The sequence below is a fragment of the Electrona antarctica genome, assembly GCF_951216825.1.
Source record: "Electrona antarctica genome assembly, chromosome: 5".
Classification (NCBI taxonomy): domain Eukaryota; kingdom Metazoa; phylum Chordata; class Actinopteri; order Myctophiformes; family Myctophidae; genus Electrona; species Electrona antarctica.
The window spans coordinates 47,762,983-47,780,940 of NC_136810.1; the positions used below are offsets into that span (position 1 = coordinate 47,762,983).

Consider the following 17,958-nt stretch of genomic DNA (forward strand, 5'->3'; position numbering starts at 1 on the left):
GAGGGAAAAGTATTTGTAACCGTCAACTATATTACGCATAAGCCTTGGTCTTTATGGACAGAACACAGACCAATGTGGAGATCTTTTTGATATTTGGATGAAGGGAGAGAGCGGTGTGTGGATCAAAGCTAGGCCAGGGGCCATGCATTGCAGGTGACTGCGGAAGGAAAGTATGTTTCATTACAGCATTCTTCAACCAAGGGCCGGGGCTGGGGAGATAGACTGGGAATGGATAGAAAGATGCCTTTTATATGTAACTATGTCCTTTGTTTTCTGCCTCTTTGTCAACCTCTTTAACCCTGCATGGTTATTTTGGTGTGGCGTTACCTTTTTTTTTATCAGTGGTGGAAAGTAACTTGAGTACATTTACTCAAGTACTGTACTTAAGTACAGTTGAAGACCTCTTCAGACTCCATCTTGGCCCGTAGCACTTGCCCTAGCCCCGACGACCTTACAGGCTTATGTAAAGGCTCAACTTTTGTAACTTAGATAGCATTTTATGTAGACATAGCACTATATAGTATATATGCATAGTTTCATTATATAGATATTCCACTGTTACGCTCTTAGCTTACGTATGATTCATGATAACTATTTTGTTTCCTGTATATGGATTAAGGGCGTCTGCTAAATGCCTAAATTGTAACTGTAAATTGTAAGTAACATGTTGAGGTTTACTGCATGGAGTATTTCCAATACTTTTACTTCTATTCCATTACATCTCGGATCCAAATATTGTACTTTTACTCCACTACATTTATTTGGTACTTTAAGTACGTTTTGATCCCAATACTTTTATACTTTTACGCAAGTAGACTTGTAAAAATAAATTATCTTAAGATATAATCTTGTTCAAACGAGATATTATCTTGTTTAAAACTTTAAACGAGATATTGCATGTTGATACTTTTACGTAGGCTAAGTAAAAATTAACTTTTTCCATCACAGAAATCTGATGTGATCCAATGTGTGTCTGACACGGACCTATAAGAACATGATATCATTATTATGACAAAGAACAACACGTGTTCTTCTATCTATATGTAAATTCTATGGCTGGGAATAGCTGCCTCCTTTTCTCACACGCACAAAATGGAGAGAGGAGGACATATGCTTTGAGTTTACGGAGCCTTTAGAGTCTAGGCCAGTTGGAGAGACGCATCCCGAGGAGGAGAGAGATGCCAGCGTTGGCTTGGCTTTAGGTGTGTGTGTGTGTGTGTGTGTGTGTGTGTGTGTGTGTGTGTGTGTGTGTGTGTGTGTGTGTGTGTGTGTGTGTGTGTGTGTGTGTGTGTGTGTGTGTGTGTGTGTGTGTGTGTGTGTGTGTGTGTGTGTGTGTGTGTGTGTGTGTGAGAGAGAGATTGGATCTATGTAATGGATGTGTATGTACATACTTGTGTGTTCATCTAAAGGCTTTTAATCCCAGATTTGTGTTTTTCCCTTTTCTGGACAATCTTTAACCCCACCTTTTTCCACGGTCTGTATTGTTGCCCTGGAGTCCAATGAAAAGAATGAGCAACTGCTTTTAGTTAGTTCTCATTATTCTGGCTTTATCTCGGAGTAAAACACTTGTATTGTCGGCTATAGTAGAGGGCATTGCGCATGCATAAAGTCAGTGGAGAATCGAGTAACAAATAGAGTGGCAACGTGAATTTAAAGTTGTTTAACATCGTTTAAGGAACTTTTCTGTTTGGATGTATGGGCTGTCAAGGTCAGAAAGTAGTTTTTTGCCACTCAGTAGGTGTTCCCTACTTTGGGGTATGATGATGATGATGTAACAAGCCTGCATAATAATAATAACTAGAAATGCACTCTGTCGGGGTGCCAACTTGCTCCTTGCACACAAGTAGGCTGCAAGCAGAGCGCGCAGGTACTGCTAACTACTGTCTATTACAACTGCTGTTCTAAATCCCTTTAGACCCGTTATTGACCTTATACCAACCTTGAAACGTACCTTAGTACGTACGTACATACATACATACATACATACATACATACATACAAGTATATAAGTAGGGGTGCTGGGGGGGCTGGAGCAGCCCCCCCCCCCCCCCCCCTTCCCCCAGGCTATTGTAATTATTGGTCTCATCAGTAAGAACTGAACAGTGATGGTGAAGAAAGAGAACTTGGAAAGACGTTTGCGGACAAACCACAGACATTCCCAGCAGACTATAACTGAGAAAAGGAAATAAACTATAGGGAACTGACATTTCAACCATTTTGCCTCATCAAGTCAGGTGCAATCATCAGTAATAGACAGTATGTTAAATAATGTTTTTATTATTGTTATTTTAATTATAATTATTTTCATAATTATAGCCTACACATCTGAATTAGTGGTCTATAATAAGATGAAAAGACAAGGGCTAAATAGATGCCATGCCCAATAGATAGATAGATGGATAGATAGATAGATAGATAGATAGAAAGTAAAAGCCACTTTTCCGCATGAAAGTTTTTGTGGCGCGCTTACGTGTGTGCACCCCCTCCTAAACGTTAAGCACCTCCTACTGTAAATACCTTCCCGCAGCCCTGCCCTGATTGGCCGACGGACAACACCGACGTACGACCAACATACTCAGCCGATTACAGTACCTGCGAGCTCTGCTTGCGCAAGTAATAATACTAATAACACAATGGTAACCCAAATGTCTAAGGCAATATGTTTGTGAGGTTCTAGGCAATGACAGTGTAACAAGAAATGCACTCTTTCGAGATGCCAACTTGCGCCTTGCACACAAGTAGGCCATGTATGACCTACTTGTGCGCAAGCAGAGCGCGCCATGAGGTGCGCTCACCACTGCTGGTACGACTGCTGCTCTGAGTCCTAAAGCGCTCTGCTGTCTGTCTGGGTACGACTGCTGCTCTGAGTCCTAAAGCTCTCTGCTGTCTGTCTGGGTACGACTGCTGCTCTGAGTCCTAGAGCTCTCTGCTGTCTGTCTGGGTACGACTGCTGCTCTGAGTCCTAGAGCTCTCTGCTGTCTGTCTGGGTACGACTGCTGCTCTGAGTCCTAGAGCTCTCTGTCTGGGTACGACTGCTGCTCTGAGTCCTAGAGCTCTCTGCTATTCTAAATCATTTAGACCCGTTATTGACCTTATAGGCTTATACCAACCTTGAAACGTATACCTTAGTTACGTCACCAAGAATGGTGGTCCCTTATTGGCTGTTGGAGGATACATACAATATACATACATACATACATACATACATACATACATACATACATACATACATACATACATACATACATACATACATACATACATACATACTGTACAGATAACGTACTTTAGTTATATGTCATCAAGACAGAACAGTGGTCCCTTTTTGGCCAGTGGAGTACACCAACATACATACATACCCAGCCGATCGCAGTACTTGTGCGCTCTGCTTGCATTAGGTACAAATTAGGAGAATTAAGGACAACCTACAATAAACAAAATGTTTCCTGCATCTGCTTGTCAGAAAGCAGAATGATACATTCGATAATGTTACATGTTCTAATAGACTACATTATGACACAATTATTATGATTAATTATTATTAAATGATACAGTCTATAATACATTTATAGAATTTAGAAATTATAGAATTATGTGAATTTATAGAATAGTGCAAAAGGTGTTTAGTGATAGTGTTATGATGTGTGTCTGTGTTGTTCAGTGTGAAGGTGTGGTAGCAGCCTACCTTACATACACTGTAATAACATCGTACCAGGCGCATGCACATTAATTAACGACACACGTTAAGCATTGCCACAACAATGCCTTATCGCGGTGACATTGACAAATTTGAACAAATTGGTGGTGGGGAAAGAAAAAAGAAAAAAAAGGAAACAAATGCTTCGCGTCTGGTGACGTCACGACACCGCTTCCGCTTGCCTTTCACCCGTGCGCGAGCTCGACACAGCTTGGAGTATAAAGTAGCGCGAGCGCGTCCTACAGAAAGTATCGCCAAGAAGAGAAAGGCACACACACAGTCACACACACGTTCGCACACACATATACACTCGAGAGACGAGAGAGGGAGTCATTTACAACTTTCTTTAGGAATACATATCCCCGACAATGGACTCGGAGCTATGGATTTAACGCGGAGGAGTAGAGGACTTGCAATGGGCGTTTTGTTGCTGCTTCTTCTTTGGATTTGCTTGCTCTCCATAGTTGACGGTAAGGTTTGCTTTGACTTCATGTGTGTGTTCTACTATTTTTTTTTTGTTCGGTCGAAGAGAGACCTGTGTGGAAACAGAAACATGGATCCTATCCTTAGGAGCGGTGTTGCCATGTCCGCTTATTATAAGCGACTTTGTGGCTTGTCTTTTCTGTGATGATGTTGCTTGTAAATATTGGTTAGTTTTTTTCTTCTGAAGTGTAGTTGCTTATTTGGGCTGTTTAAAGCAATGGTTCTCAAACATGTTGAAATCAAGGACCCCCCCCAAATTGATACATATTTTTCTGCATCATGGACCCCCATCTGAAAACAAGGTCCAAGTCAATTAAGTGTACAGGTACAAAAGAGTACAACTTATTTTTGGTTTGGCTTCTTTCAGGCAATGCAGCAGCATATTTTATATTGGCTATTTTCAAATTGAAGTGTGAAGTTTTATAGAAGATTTGTTTTTATACGTCCGACTCCGAATACCCATTCCAGGACAGGCTTCAGACGCGCCTCCTCAGGAGACCTGGCTCAGATCTTAACCCATTTGATTTGGCTTTAGGAACGTTGTGACCGCATGCCCTTGCTGACGTCGACCCCAGGCAGGGTTCGAACCCACAACCTTCGGCATGAAAGGCTATATGCTCCTGCCTTGTTTTCATAGAGCTGGCTGCTTATTTCTCTCCTCACTGCGATCTGGCAACGCTGCTTAAGAGACATTTGGGAAGTAGTAGTAACCTAAACGTTATAGTGTTAGAGGAACGACAATTACCACATCAGTAAAAACATACAAGCTTACATCTGCACACTTACTTACACGTGGTTTATTGAGTATTGTTTTAAAACCAGTTAGTTTCTGAACTTGAAGCCCTGGCTGGCTGTGTGTTAAAAGTTGAGGTTTTCTTTTTTAGATCCTCGGGGCGCAAAGTTGCGTGACGTGGTGTGCGACAGTGTAATAATCGCTGTTAGTTTAACCCCCCATAGTAAAGGTTTGTTCGTTTTAAATTAGCCAGTCATTATAGACCGGAGTGCTTAATTCGTGAATTGTGTGTGTTAACAGATAGAAGTATGTGACCGGCCAGCCAGGGCTGTTTTCTTGGGCCTCTCTCTCGGTCGGTCGACCCAGCCATCCCTGATCGGTGTCGGGTGTCAGAGAGAGAGAGAGAGAGAGAGAGAGTTGAGATTTTCTCCTGCTAGGGGAAGAAAGACTGACTGTTGATGTAGATTTTTTTTTTATAAATAAAATGGGTTCTGGTAACTCCGATTTGATCATTGATTGTTACACTGTATAGTTTACTTTCTCCCGTCCTTGGCTGGCTCATTTGTAGGTTTATTTAATGTCAACTACTTGAAGCAACTTTCATGGGCGGAGCTAATAACCTGGCTCATATATGGATGCAATAACTTTGGATCGGATCAATTAATATCGCAACAGTGCTGTGCTGCTAATCTGCCGTAGTGACACTTGAGCGCCTTGCGGTTATCAGGCAATTCATATTATATTCTTTGCCCTACGAGGAACCTAATCCCAGTCCAGTCCCACGCCAGAACAATTTGTCACCTGCCGCGAAAGGGACTCAGGAGGACCACAGATACGCAATCAATCATTTACGTAACATTATTGGCCAAAATGGCCACAATTACCCGATTTGTCAATTCGTTTCTCCTGTTTTTCCATTGCCTGTGGCTGTGGATTCTTTCAGTGCAACGATAGTGAAGTCCGAATTTACTTTTTTACAAAGGACGAGAGCATCAGAAAATGCCACAGGGATTACTGAATGTTTTGCAGATGTGACACAATTTATGGCAGCGATGTATAGGCTATACTTGCAGGCTTTGCAGCTGTCTCTCTTGACCACTCTGCCCAGATCCCTCCCTATCTGTAGGCTATATGATCTTGATTGATTGATTGAATACTTTATTAACAGTTTGCAGAAAAAAGCACAGAAAAGTACAGTTCAATACACATCCCTTAAGGATTTATAAATTATAACGCAAGAAAGCCTACGGACTACAGCGTGTTGTTTCCATTGGGGGTCCTTCATACTCAATTGAAAAACAGGGTGGTGGTGTTATGGTTCGAATTTATAGCCATAGGGCAAAGTCTGCTTTAGTGCTGGTGGAGAGTAACAACGTTTTGCGTTGTTATGAACTTAACAGAGTTCATATTAATGAATGCCATGTATTGGAAAATTCATTTGACAGACCTCCTAAGCTACAAGGGTGATGCCAAGTCCACATACTTGTGATGCCAGGGATTCTGAATCTGTAAATATCCCTGTTCTCCTCCCCTCTCTGTCTTCAATCCGATAAACCATATATATTAGATTATTATTAATAAATATTATTGCCAGAGTTACAAAATATTGAATCAATGGCACGTGGTGATGACGTGGATATTTCCTGATTTCTTATAGATGGTCTGGATTCTGGAACTGAAAGTAATAAGCATGTGATATTCTGTTACCAGCTCTTGGTTTGTGCTTGACATTTGTTGGACAGGCAGACTGACAGAGTGACTTGTAGTAGACAGTATAAGTCGCTAAAGATCTAAAGAATAGTTGGCCTGCAATCAAAGTCATTGAGCTAAATAGCAGCGGAAAGCTTGTCATTAATGTCTACCAATTTGGACCTGCACATGTGCACCTCCCATAAAGCCAGACTACACTCAAACACCCAATCAATAATAAACATGTTGTTACCTGTATGCTCCAAATACATTTCATTTTTTGGTTTTTCAACATCAGTATCGGCAATTATATGCAGCCGATTTGTCCCACAACTGTTTGACAAATGTTTTAAGAATTGTTTTTAAAACATAAAAAAATAAATATTCCAAAATAGAAGATCTTCTTTTCCTTCAGTAACATCAGTAACCAGTGGTGCACGATTTTCCAAATATTTTAATTTTCAATCCACATTCTCTCTGCTTATCTCTCACTCTTCCCATATCTCTTTCATATTCTCACTCCCTTCCCACTTCTCTCTTACTTCTCTCACCGTCAATCTATCTTGAAATGTCAAGTGTTTTTAGTTTTTTTTTACAAGTCTACTGGAAGCCTTCATGATCACTTATTCTTTCGTCTGGAATAGGAAGGAATAGATTGTATGTAGCATTGACGTCGGCATGCTGTATGTTGGCCTACTCATTTGTGCAGGCAAGGGGTCCCATGTAACGCGCAAGGGTATAAAACGGGGTCACATGATTGTCCTGACGTAACAGGAATATTTCTATATTTTAATTAGCTGTGGTCGCAGTTTGACAGACTACTCCTGTCCTGTGCTTCTGTTACCAAAACAGTTTAGGAACCCCTGCTGATGCTGAACATGTCGCCTGCTGTGTAGTATGGTGTACTGACTTACTACACCAGAGTAACTAGTCACTTTAATAGAGATATAATATGGCTGCTGGTGGTCATCCTATCTATATTACGAGAGAGAGAAGCCCTGAACTTGCTTTGGAGAAATGTAGAGAAGAGGTGAGAAGACATAAACGCACACTTCACACGCACTGGCCAAAACGTTGGACTAGTGTCACTACACCACCTGGCAAACATCACAGCCGTGTGTGTGTGTGTGTGTGTGTGTGTGTGTGTGTGTGTGTGTGTGTGTGTGTGTGTGTGTGTGTGTGTGTGTGTGTGTGTGTGTGTGTGTGTGTGTGTGTGTGTGTGTGTGTGTGTGTGTGTGTGTGTGTGTGTGTGTGTGTGTGTGTGTGTGTGTGTGTGTGTGTGTGTGTGTGTGCGTGTGTGACTGTGTGTGTGTGTGTATGTGTGTGTGTGCGCGCACGCGTGTAACCTTCTACAGACAGATCTCTAGCCTAAATACTTGACTTTTTTCAGTAATAAGGTGGAGCTATATAAGGTGGGGCGCACACATGCTTTGAAAAGCCTGGTGTAGCTCGGCCGTAAACTAGGATTGACATTGTCTTTACTGCAAAGTTTTGTGTTATTTTGGGGTTGTTGTGGGTTGTTTCTTTTTACACTGAAATAACAGGTAGGCTAATATACTAGGTCCACTGTGACTGAAACTATAGTGTTTATAGTATTTTTAGGGAGGCTGATACTTTTGCTTGTTTCATGTCCGTGTTAAGCAAAATAACTATCCGCTTCTTTCCAGTGAGCGCAACGGCTGTTCAGTCATTCTTCGAGCTATTCTAGCAGTAATCTTCAGTACCCTTAACTGCCTATTCAACCATGCAGAGGAGGGGTTGATCCATTCTTTAAAACAATACTCATTTCCCCAGTCATCAACCTTCATCTTTGGAGACATGATGGGCAACATGAGCACATGTTTGTCAACCCTTTAAGACACTAATAGGAACTGAAGAAGAGAACACATCATGCTGGGGTTATTTTCCTCTTGTCAAGAGTTTGGCTGGACGACTCTGGCTTTAGATGATAGAAGGAATGGTGCTGGTTTGAACAGACACATGTGGATAGAAACCTCTTAAGGTTTACATTAACACTCTGAGGCAAATATTAGGCTGATGTGTCCCTTCAGTTGTACAGGGAAATCAGATGTTTGAGGGGCGCTAGCCCCTCCTACAGTATATACAGCTTTTGTCCCCACACGTCTCAAGATTTGCCATTGACAATGAGCGGAGAAATGATGTCAAAATTCCACTAAATATGATGTAAATTAAACATCAAAACATTAAACGCCATTGACATTGAAGGGAAAATGTACGTCATATCAGAAAATCGAGAAAATCAGATAACCAATCACAGGCAACAGGCATTCTGATTGGCCAGTATGAGATGATTCATGAAGATGTATGATGAAGATAAGAGCGCCCCTCACTTCACACGGGTGCGACTTTTTCTTTATAGATTCCAATCTACATAGTATGCAGTACATTTTCATTTAGGTTGATCAGAGAAATGCTTAATGACATTAACCCTGCCGTCCCTATTTTGGGCGTGTCATAAAAATAGCTGATATACAAGGCAAGCTCACAATGTGCTGTGATATGACGTGTTGTTGGCTCTTCACCCGCCTGGGTGACGGCAGACTGCTGGGCGAGCACTGGTGCTTTGGCATGGAGGGTCAGATCAACATATGGAATGAATTCCGTACTGGCCATATATGGAGCGTGTATCTATGCTATATGCACATATTTCTAGTGCATATAGCACTAGAAATATGTGATCAACAAACAAACACTGATTTTGATGTCATTAAATTACAAAGACCCCCCATTCAATTACAAAGAGTGTTTGTTTGAACTGGATTAAAAACAAAATCTATGATAATAATAATACAATAATAATAGCTTGAACTTATATAGCGCCTTTCATGAACCCAAGGACGCTTTACAAAATGTACCAACAACAATAAAAAACTATATGCCATAAACCTGAGAGAATAAGTGTCTTTTCAAGGCAGCCTTAAAATAATCCAGTTCCATCTCCTGTCCTGTCACTTAGTATCTCTTGGCAACAATAGATTAAAAATCTAATTGTGGCTTTTGGGATCCGCGGGACATGTCCCACCAGTACACGAGAAGGGAATCCCACGTTTCCCACAAAATCCCACGTTGTCACCAAGATTTTTAACAGTGGTGAAAAGTTGACTCAGCCCTGTCGAATGAAGGATTCAAGTAATGCATCACTGGGTCTGCATGTTTAACTGAAGTTTTCCACATGTCCAGTCATTTCTAAAAAAGACATAGGTCTAACCTTTTTTTAATCATACTATCCTTGTTGATATAACAACTTTTAGGTCAATGATATGACATTACTGTATATTGAATTTAATATAGCAGTGGGTAGGCTACTTAGGCCAGTCAACTGTCTTCTGTGGGTTAGGTTTTGGTACGATGATGCACGTAGTATCTGACTCGTAGTAGTTTGTTGTTGTTAATGGAGTGCCGTGATTTTTGTACTTTTAGTTTTTCGTTTTTTTTGGTTTCTCAAAAGGCCCAATCGAGGCCCAGGTCAAAAGGCCCAATCGATGCCCAGGTCAAAAGGCCCAATCGAAATGACAGTATTAGTGACATCACAATATCATCCCCTCGTCTAACCCCTCCCCCTTTATCATACAACTGTTGGTGCGGCTGGGTGGATCACCACCCATCACCACCCACCAGGCAAACCAGGCAACTGGGGGGTGAGGCCACATAAAAACATATTTTTAACACTTTCTGTACACTTTCTTGAAAGAAATCTTGCACCTAGTATAATCCATAGTACCTGATGATCATGTTTTGGGGGGGGGGGGATCACAACACTCCATCTTTAAGGACGGTACAATACACCTGTATTCAGTTGAGTTCAGGAAGTGGACTTTCCTCTTGTGTCGTAAGACAAAGGTTGTTGAACCAATCCACGATTGGATGATAACGAATGAAGGCTCTATCCCCAGTGAATGAATTACAATATGGATTGCTGGGGAGCGGTTCACTTAAAACGCATTGAATTAAGGCCAGGGTGCTGAAGTGCAATGAAGTGCTGCCCCAGGTGGGAGACTCTCCATGGACACACATACACATACGCGAAGGCACCCACATATTCACAATCACAAATGCTGTTTCTCTGCAATTTACAATTCAAGCTTTTAGCAGAAGCTTTTATATAGAGCGACGTACAAGTGCGAGATCAGAGTAAATTCAATGAGCTCCAGTCAACAAACGACACATACTAAGAGCGCAAAGAACGGACTTGCGTCCTTGGATACATGATTTCATGCCAGTAGCACTTGCCCTAGCCTCGATGACCTTGCAGGCATATGCAAAGGTTAAAATACGTAATTTAGATAGGATTTTATGTAGACAGATGCCAGGTCATTATTGGTCTAGCATTCTATAGTGTTTATAGTTTCAATGTAGGAATACTTATGATCCTAGATGACTATTTCTATGCATTTGATGTACCATGTGTTGCTTACTGTAAGTCTAAGAGCGTCTGCTAAAATGCCTAAATTGTAATCATAGTATGTGAACATGGGAGAGTCTCCCACATGGTGGATAAGGCTGCACGGTCAAATCCTCCGATTTGATTTGACTGTGTACAGAAACTGTATATGAAGAGTTAGCAAGAAAGCAATAAGTTAAGGGGAGAAATCGAAGGAGATGAACGAACGCAAGGAGAGACATGGAGGAGGAGGCTATACTGGCAGAGGAGCCATGGGTGGAGGTGAGAGAGGAAAGGAGGACGCAGGAGAGGAGAGAGGAGATTGGGTTGCAGTGCAGAGAAGGAATGTACAGAAGAGATTGAATCTTTTCCTGTTTTTCCTTTTTTTCCCCTTTTTCGGGGCGTGAAACACGAGCAGGTTCTGCTGTTTTGATTTCATACAACTGGGATAGGTGGAGGAGGGAAGGAAGGAGAGAACTCCTAGGAGTAGGAGGTAGAGAGAGTGGAAGAAGAGAGAGAGAGAGATGAAGTAGAGGGGGGGGGGGGGGGGGGGCAGGAATTTACAGAGGTGAGAAGGAGCGAGCGAGGGAAGGAGGTGAAAAGAAAACAAGAGAGGAGAGAAAAGAGGTGGAAGGGAGGATGGAAGATGAGAGAGAGAGAGAGGGAGCGAGAGGGAGAAGGGAGGAGGGGTAATGAGAGAGAGAGAGGAGGAAGTCTGTCGCAGACTGCTATGATTTCTCTGGGGTCCCCTCTTTCTCTACACACACACACACACACACACACACACACACACACACACACACACACACACACACACACACACACACACACACACACACACACACACACACACACACACAGGCTGCATAAATATGTGCTCTGTGCACGTCACGCAAATTTTTCTTGTCCCAACTGGGGAGGTGTGAAGAAAATCTCTTCCTTCCTTTTCACCCTCTCAACACTCCACGCGCACGCACGCACGCACGCACGCACGCACGCACACAGGGTTCCCTGATAAGGTGTAAAGCGAGGGTGGCTGTTAGTTATTCTTTCAAGCAGAACAAAACAAAGGAGCTGAGAATTGTGTGTCTGTGTGTGTGTGTGTGTGTGTGTGTGTGTGTGTGTGTGTGTGTGTGTGTGTGTGTGTGTGTGTGTGTGTGTGTGTGTGTGTGTGTGTGTGTGTGTGTGTGTGTGTGTGTGTGTGTGTGTGTGTGTGTGTGTGTGTGTGTGTTCGCAATCTATGCATGCGTGAATGCATGTGTGTGGTGGGGGTGAAGCAGTGCATTTCCTAAAGCTATACAACTTCTTCTGGGCCTCTCTGTCTTTTCAGACCTGGTACTTTGTGGCCCCCACCCCACAACAGCGTGTGTGTGCGCGCGCGTTTGTGGGGTGTGAGGGGGGGCACACACACACAAACTCACGCATGCACGCGCACACACACACACACACGGCCTTCCTCTGTCTTTCTGTCTCCTCCCACTCTGATTGTTAATCCTACTGACAACCTCAAACTCCTCAGCTGTTCCTTTGTGTTGTGCCACACACACACACACACACACACACACACACACACACACACACACACACACACACACACACACACACACACACACACATATGCATACACATACACATACACACACACACACACACGCAGCCAGGTGCAGTATAAAACCATTTGAAGTGAGTCAGGAGTCAGAGGAGAAGGACCCAAACTTTACTGTCGGAGACAGATCCACTAATGGGCATTCCACTCATTAGTGAAATAGCAGACTGTTGGAAGCCGTTTGGAAAGCATAAAAGTGTTATTTATTTATTTGTCTTTACCATTCAGGATTTCAGGCATTTTGGACAAGTACGCCAGCTCCTATTATTTTTCAAATGGAGATTCCCATTTCCCCCACTTTTCTGCATTCTCTGTTCTGTTTGCATCCCAGAAGATTTTGGTGGCATTTCTGCTTACTGTAGGGCGTCTACAAGAATAAAGTCTTTCCAACAAAAACACTTCTTTAAAAAAAAGAAAAATACCATTGACTCCAAAGTGGATCTTTTTTTGCCCAAATATTTCTTACATGTAGTTTCAGGAAAATGAGCTAAATTTACTTAATTTATAAAAAGGTTTGACGTGCTACCTGCAACCCTGAACTTAACTTATTTAGACGTTATCCGGAGGGCTGTATGTGAGAAGAACGCGAATCATGTCCGAATCAGTTTGACCAGACACAAATGTGTCTATATTCATGGGAGTGGGCATGCCCGGTTAACAGCCGGGAGTCCAGGACACGTTGCTTTTTCACTGCGGTAAGAAATAAATCCATATTGTCGCAATAAATTATCAAATCATCATTTCCCAAGCAAAATCCCACTAATCTGACTGTAACCATGTTTTTTTGCTTTCCACAACATTGTGAGCAAGTATAAAAGAGGGGCACACTTTTAAATCTATATTAGTGTTTTCTTTCTTTCTCGTATTATTTTACAGATGCACTAATGCAGAGATAAAAAGAAACAAGGGATGTTTTTGCAACATGCCGTCAGTCGACAATGTCGGCTAACTTTGCAGCATGATTGCATCATGCCCCCCTCTCGACGTGAAGTTGAAGGTTCTAAAGGTTTGACTCTCCTTAGAGCATTATGATGGAAGACAGTCAGTGATGATAACGAAACAAGAATGATTGTGTTTATCATACACATTTCATATCACACATAATAAGCACTCCTGTAGCATTTCAGCAAAGCTGCGGTTGTTGTCAGCCATTTTGCAAACATTAACTAAATGCACTTGTGGGGCTTTAGTAAATATGTTTATTTAATTTAAAAGTAAATTGGTGGAATGGTCAGAATGGTCTCTAGTACACGTTACTACAAATGGTCCTGGTGGTACTGTAAGAAATATGTCATTAAACTGAAGTATCACCATGTAGTCTGTAAAACATCTTAAAGGGGAAAACCACCCATTTTCAACATTTTACTATGTCATTAATATACCTTAGAGCTGTTGTGTGGAATAATAAAAAAGTCCCCCCATTCTGTGTTTCCTAGAACTGTTAAGTATGAAAAAAATCATTAACATGGTGAAACGCATCTTGATGACATCATCAAGATGTGTTTCACCATGTTAATGATTTTTTTCAGACCTAGTTCTAGGAAACACAGAATCGGGGGGACCTTTTTATTATTTCCACACAACAGCTCTAAGGTATATAAATGACATAGTAAAATGTTGAAAATGAGTGGAATGCCCCTTTAACTAATTGTCTGCTGCAAGGTGGTGACAGAGGCCAGTTATCTGTGCTACGCAGGATAGGGCAGATTTCCATGTTTTCACATCCGGGTTACTCGCTCGCAGACCTACATTGTAAGAAGCGCCTTTTGTTAGCAGTATAGCTCACGCTGTTTATCTTTATCAGCCAGAAACGGTAATATGTCACAAGTGATGCGATCAAAAATCACAAATCACATCCGAACCTCGGATGGATCATCACCACCACGGACAGCACTCGTAGTTTCAGAGATACGAGGCAAAGAAGATCCTATACTTTGAATGGGAGCTCCATGGGGCCGTGTGTAAAAATCCTGGTGCTAGGGGTGACGAAGGCGTTGCCTAGCAACCGGGTCAGTGTTGAATGTTGATTATCAGCAAGGACATTTCATATCGATAAAGTAGATTAAATGGCCGTCAAAGGGAGACAACCATTTGTATTTTAAATGACAGAATATTCCGTCAACAGTGACTAAATGGAGAGCCATACGTACAGTTGGTAGAAATCCTAAAATAAAAGTCCTTATCTCAGACAAAGATTCTCAAAATACACTACACAACCAGGAAAATGACAGAATAAACTGGCCCTATTTTCTCAACACTGACGGTTTGTCTGGGCAAGCAGTTGTTGGTTGTGGGAACAAGCCAGATCTGTTACCTTCGCTGGCAATGATATGTTTTCCATGTCTAAAAGGGGCTTTTGAATGTGGTAGTTGTGGATTGTCTTCTCTAGGTCCAGAAAGCCCCAGCTGGCCAGGGGAGGTCAGCCAAAACTAATCCCAGCTGTAGTGTCCCTCTCTGGGTATAGAGATGGCAGGAAGAACCCATGACTGCAATCTCTCTCTCTCTGTCTCTGTCTCTGTCTCTCTCTCTCTCTCTCTCTCTCTCTCTCTCTCTCTCTCTCTCTCTCTCTCTCTCTCTCTCTCTCTCTCTCTCTGTGTGTGTGTGTGTGTGTGTGTGTGTGTGTGTGTGTGTGTGTGTGTGTGTGTGTGTGTGTGTGTGTGTGTGTGTGTGTGTGTGTGTGTGTGTGTGTGTGTGTGTGTGTGTGTGTGTGTGTGTGTGTGTGTGTGTGTGTGTGTCTCTGTCTCTGTCTCTGTCTCTGTCTCTGTCTCTGTCTCTGTCTCTGTCTCTGTCTCTGTCTCTGTCTCTCTCTCTCTCTCTCTTCAGTCTTGTTCTCTGTTTTTGTTGTCCTTCCTTTTTGTTGCTATAACAACCAAAAATCCTAGCTTGGTGAACTTGTGAGTTTTCTGAACCTAGAATGTTTCTACTCATACAAACCCACTACTAGTACAACCAGATTTGTCAAGAGGAATTGGAATTTGCACCAGTTGTGGTAAAATGAATTCTCCCTAGTGGGAGAGAGAGTGTCTGAGGTTATTATTATTATTATATGACATGATATGTATCATGAAATGTACCTGCAATTCTGTAATGGGCCATATATGTATGCTGTACATATACAACTTTAACAGTTTGACTGCGGAATTAATTAATCACAATGCCCCGTTGACTGCCTAGATTTCACTAACCTTTGAAGAACCACCGCGCCGACATCATCGTTCCTTTTCATGAAAATGTGGTTAATCAATCAAAATATTGAAATGGCGTTTATACTAATATGACAACTGTAGTGTATCCAAATATTCAGATAGTCCAGGCCAGCCTTACTTAGATTATGGCAGCCTATATATTTATGTATCATAAATGGCCAATGCTGTGTGTGAATAGACTTTAATCCTCACCCTCCGTCGATGGAAACCTGCGATAATGACCTGAGTAACAGATCTAATGGATATGTGACCTTTTAATTATTTTCATTTCATTAGAGATTTTCTTTTAGACAATAGACACACATATATATACCATATCTTTCCCTTTCACTTTTGATTGAGACTTCCCAGTCGTCTTTGTTGTCTTTTACATTACACAATTCAATTCAATTCAATTCAATTCAATTCAATTCAATTCAATTCAATTCAATTCAATTCAATTCAATTCAATTCAATTCAATTCAATTCAATGTCAAATCACAACAAGTTGTCTCAAGACACTTTACATATAAAGCAGAAAACCAACAAAGATCCAATCCAAATTTTAAGCAGGGCCAGCTCATTTCTTTCCATACACCTGGTACTGACGTGAATCTCAAATTCTTCATTGTGTGTTGTGAGTCTAGTCCATTTGATTTGAATGTGATGCCAGCCACCCAGATCTGGTATCGTATATAGGCCAGAATACAATTCTGCGGTTACTATTTGGGGAAATTGGATTAGATTGTTAGAAATGTGATTTGTGCAACATTTCTTACCAACTTCTTTCATTTCTGTTTGTGTGAGGAGGGCTGTGTGTGTGTGTGCGTGTGTGTGCGTGCGCGTGTGTGCGTGCATGTGTGTGTAATGTGTGTGTGTTTCTTTCTTCATTGGCATTGAAATGGAAGCTTAATTGGTTCTGGAGGACAAAAGGGAGTCTACCAGCGCCCCTCAGCCTAATACGGCTAGTCCAGTGCATCACAGGAGCAGTACAGGGACAACAGAAGAATGGATAGACACTGGAGCAGCTCCAACAGTTTTAGCCTTTATTTCAGATGCTAGTATAACAAGAAATGACTGTTTCTATCTTTCGATCTTCCTCAGAGTCACCATAATTGGTTCTCATCTGTGTCATGAGTTTCAATCAAGACCCCTAGAACATATAGCCCTGCACAGGCCCAAAACTACGAGCCCAACTCCGGGCCCTCGGTGTTCGAGCCCTGCCCGGCCCCAACACGAATCGGCAGGGCTTTCCGATTTGTCCGCTCGGCTCGGGCCCTACCTGAGACCTGACACCAAATGTATTTAATCTCTCTGATGTGCTCTGGTGTGTGCGGCACTCAAGCTGTCTGATACATGCAAACACAGATGTCACACATACACCTTTATTACACGTAATAACTACAAGTGCCACTGACAAAAATGCTCACATTTTAATAAGCCATTTCAGAGACACATAAGGGATCAATAACAAAGTAATAATAAAGTAGTTATCCCACAAAAAAAATGAAAAGGGCAAAAGACAAAATTTGGCTAAATGACAATTTTGACAAGATTCGAACTGGTTCACAGTCTTTTTACACTTCTTGTTGTGTATTTTCTGGCTTGGATTCAAAGTTAACACAGTCCTCTAAATGCTGAGTAAGTCCCATATGAGCCTCGAGTAAAAAACAGCCCAAAAACTAAAAGAAAACAAACCAGAAAAGAAACCCACGGTTGTCACTCAGTCAAGACAATACAGCTATTTTTCTTCCTCTTTGTTGAAAAATGTGCCTCTTGTGGAGATTGGAAGGTTGTCCTTGTGACTGACAGCTGTGTGCGTGCGAGGCTGCGCACGTGCGCGCGCGTGTGTGTGTGCGAGCGTGTGTGTGTGTGTGTGTGTGTGCGAGCGAGCGAGCGTGTGTGTGTGCGAGCGTGTGTGTGTGTGCGAGCGTGTGTGTGTGTGTGTGTGTGTGCTGCTGAGGGAATTAGAGTTGGCCATGTCGGTGCCAGAACTCAGCATGCCAGCAGTGCCACGCTGCCAGACCAAACCACCGGGCTCACCACAGGCCCTGTGTCAGATATCGTGTCAGCTCGGGCCTCTGTCACTGGGATGCCAACTTCTACTGCTGTCTGCAGAATGATCCTGAAAAAATAAATAAAAAAAGTCTTTTAACATTATCT

General features: G+C 42.1%; 1 protein-coding gene across 1 annotated transcript in view; it reads left to right on the plus strand.

Moving 5' to 3' along the window:
* Window positions 1–3,972: 3,972 nt before the first annotated feature.
* Window positions 3,973–17,958, plus strand: part of LOC306924015 (low-density lipoprotein receptor-related protein 5-like) — a gene marked incomplete at its 3' end in the record, with an annotated part of 33,161 nt that continues 19,175 nt past the window's right edge. The window contains exon 1 of the mRNA XM_079502358.1: window positions 3,973–4,167. Coding sequence (XP_079358484.1) covers window positions 4,080–4,167 — 88 coding nt within the window. The 5' untranslated portion in view covers window positions 3,973–4,079. The remainder of the gene's footprint in view (window positions 4,168–17,958) is intronic.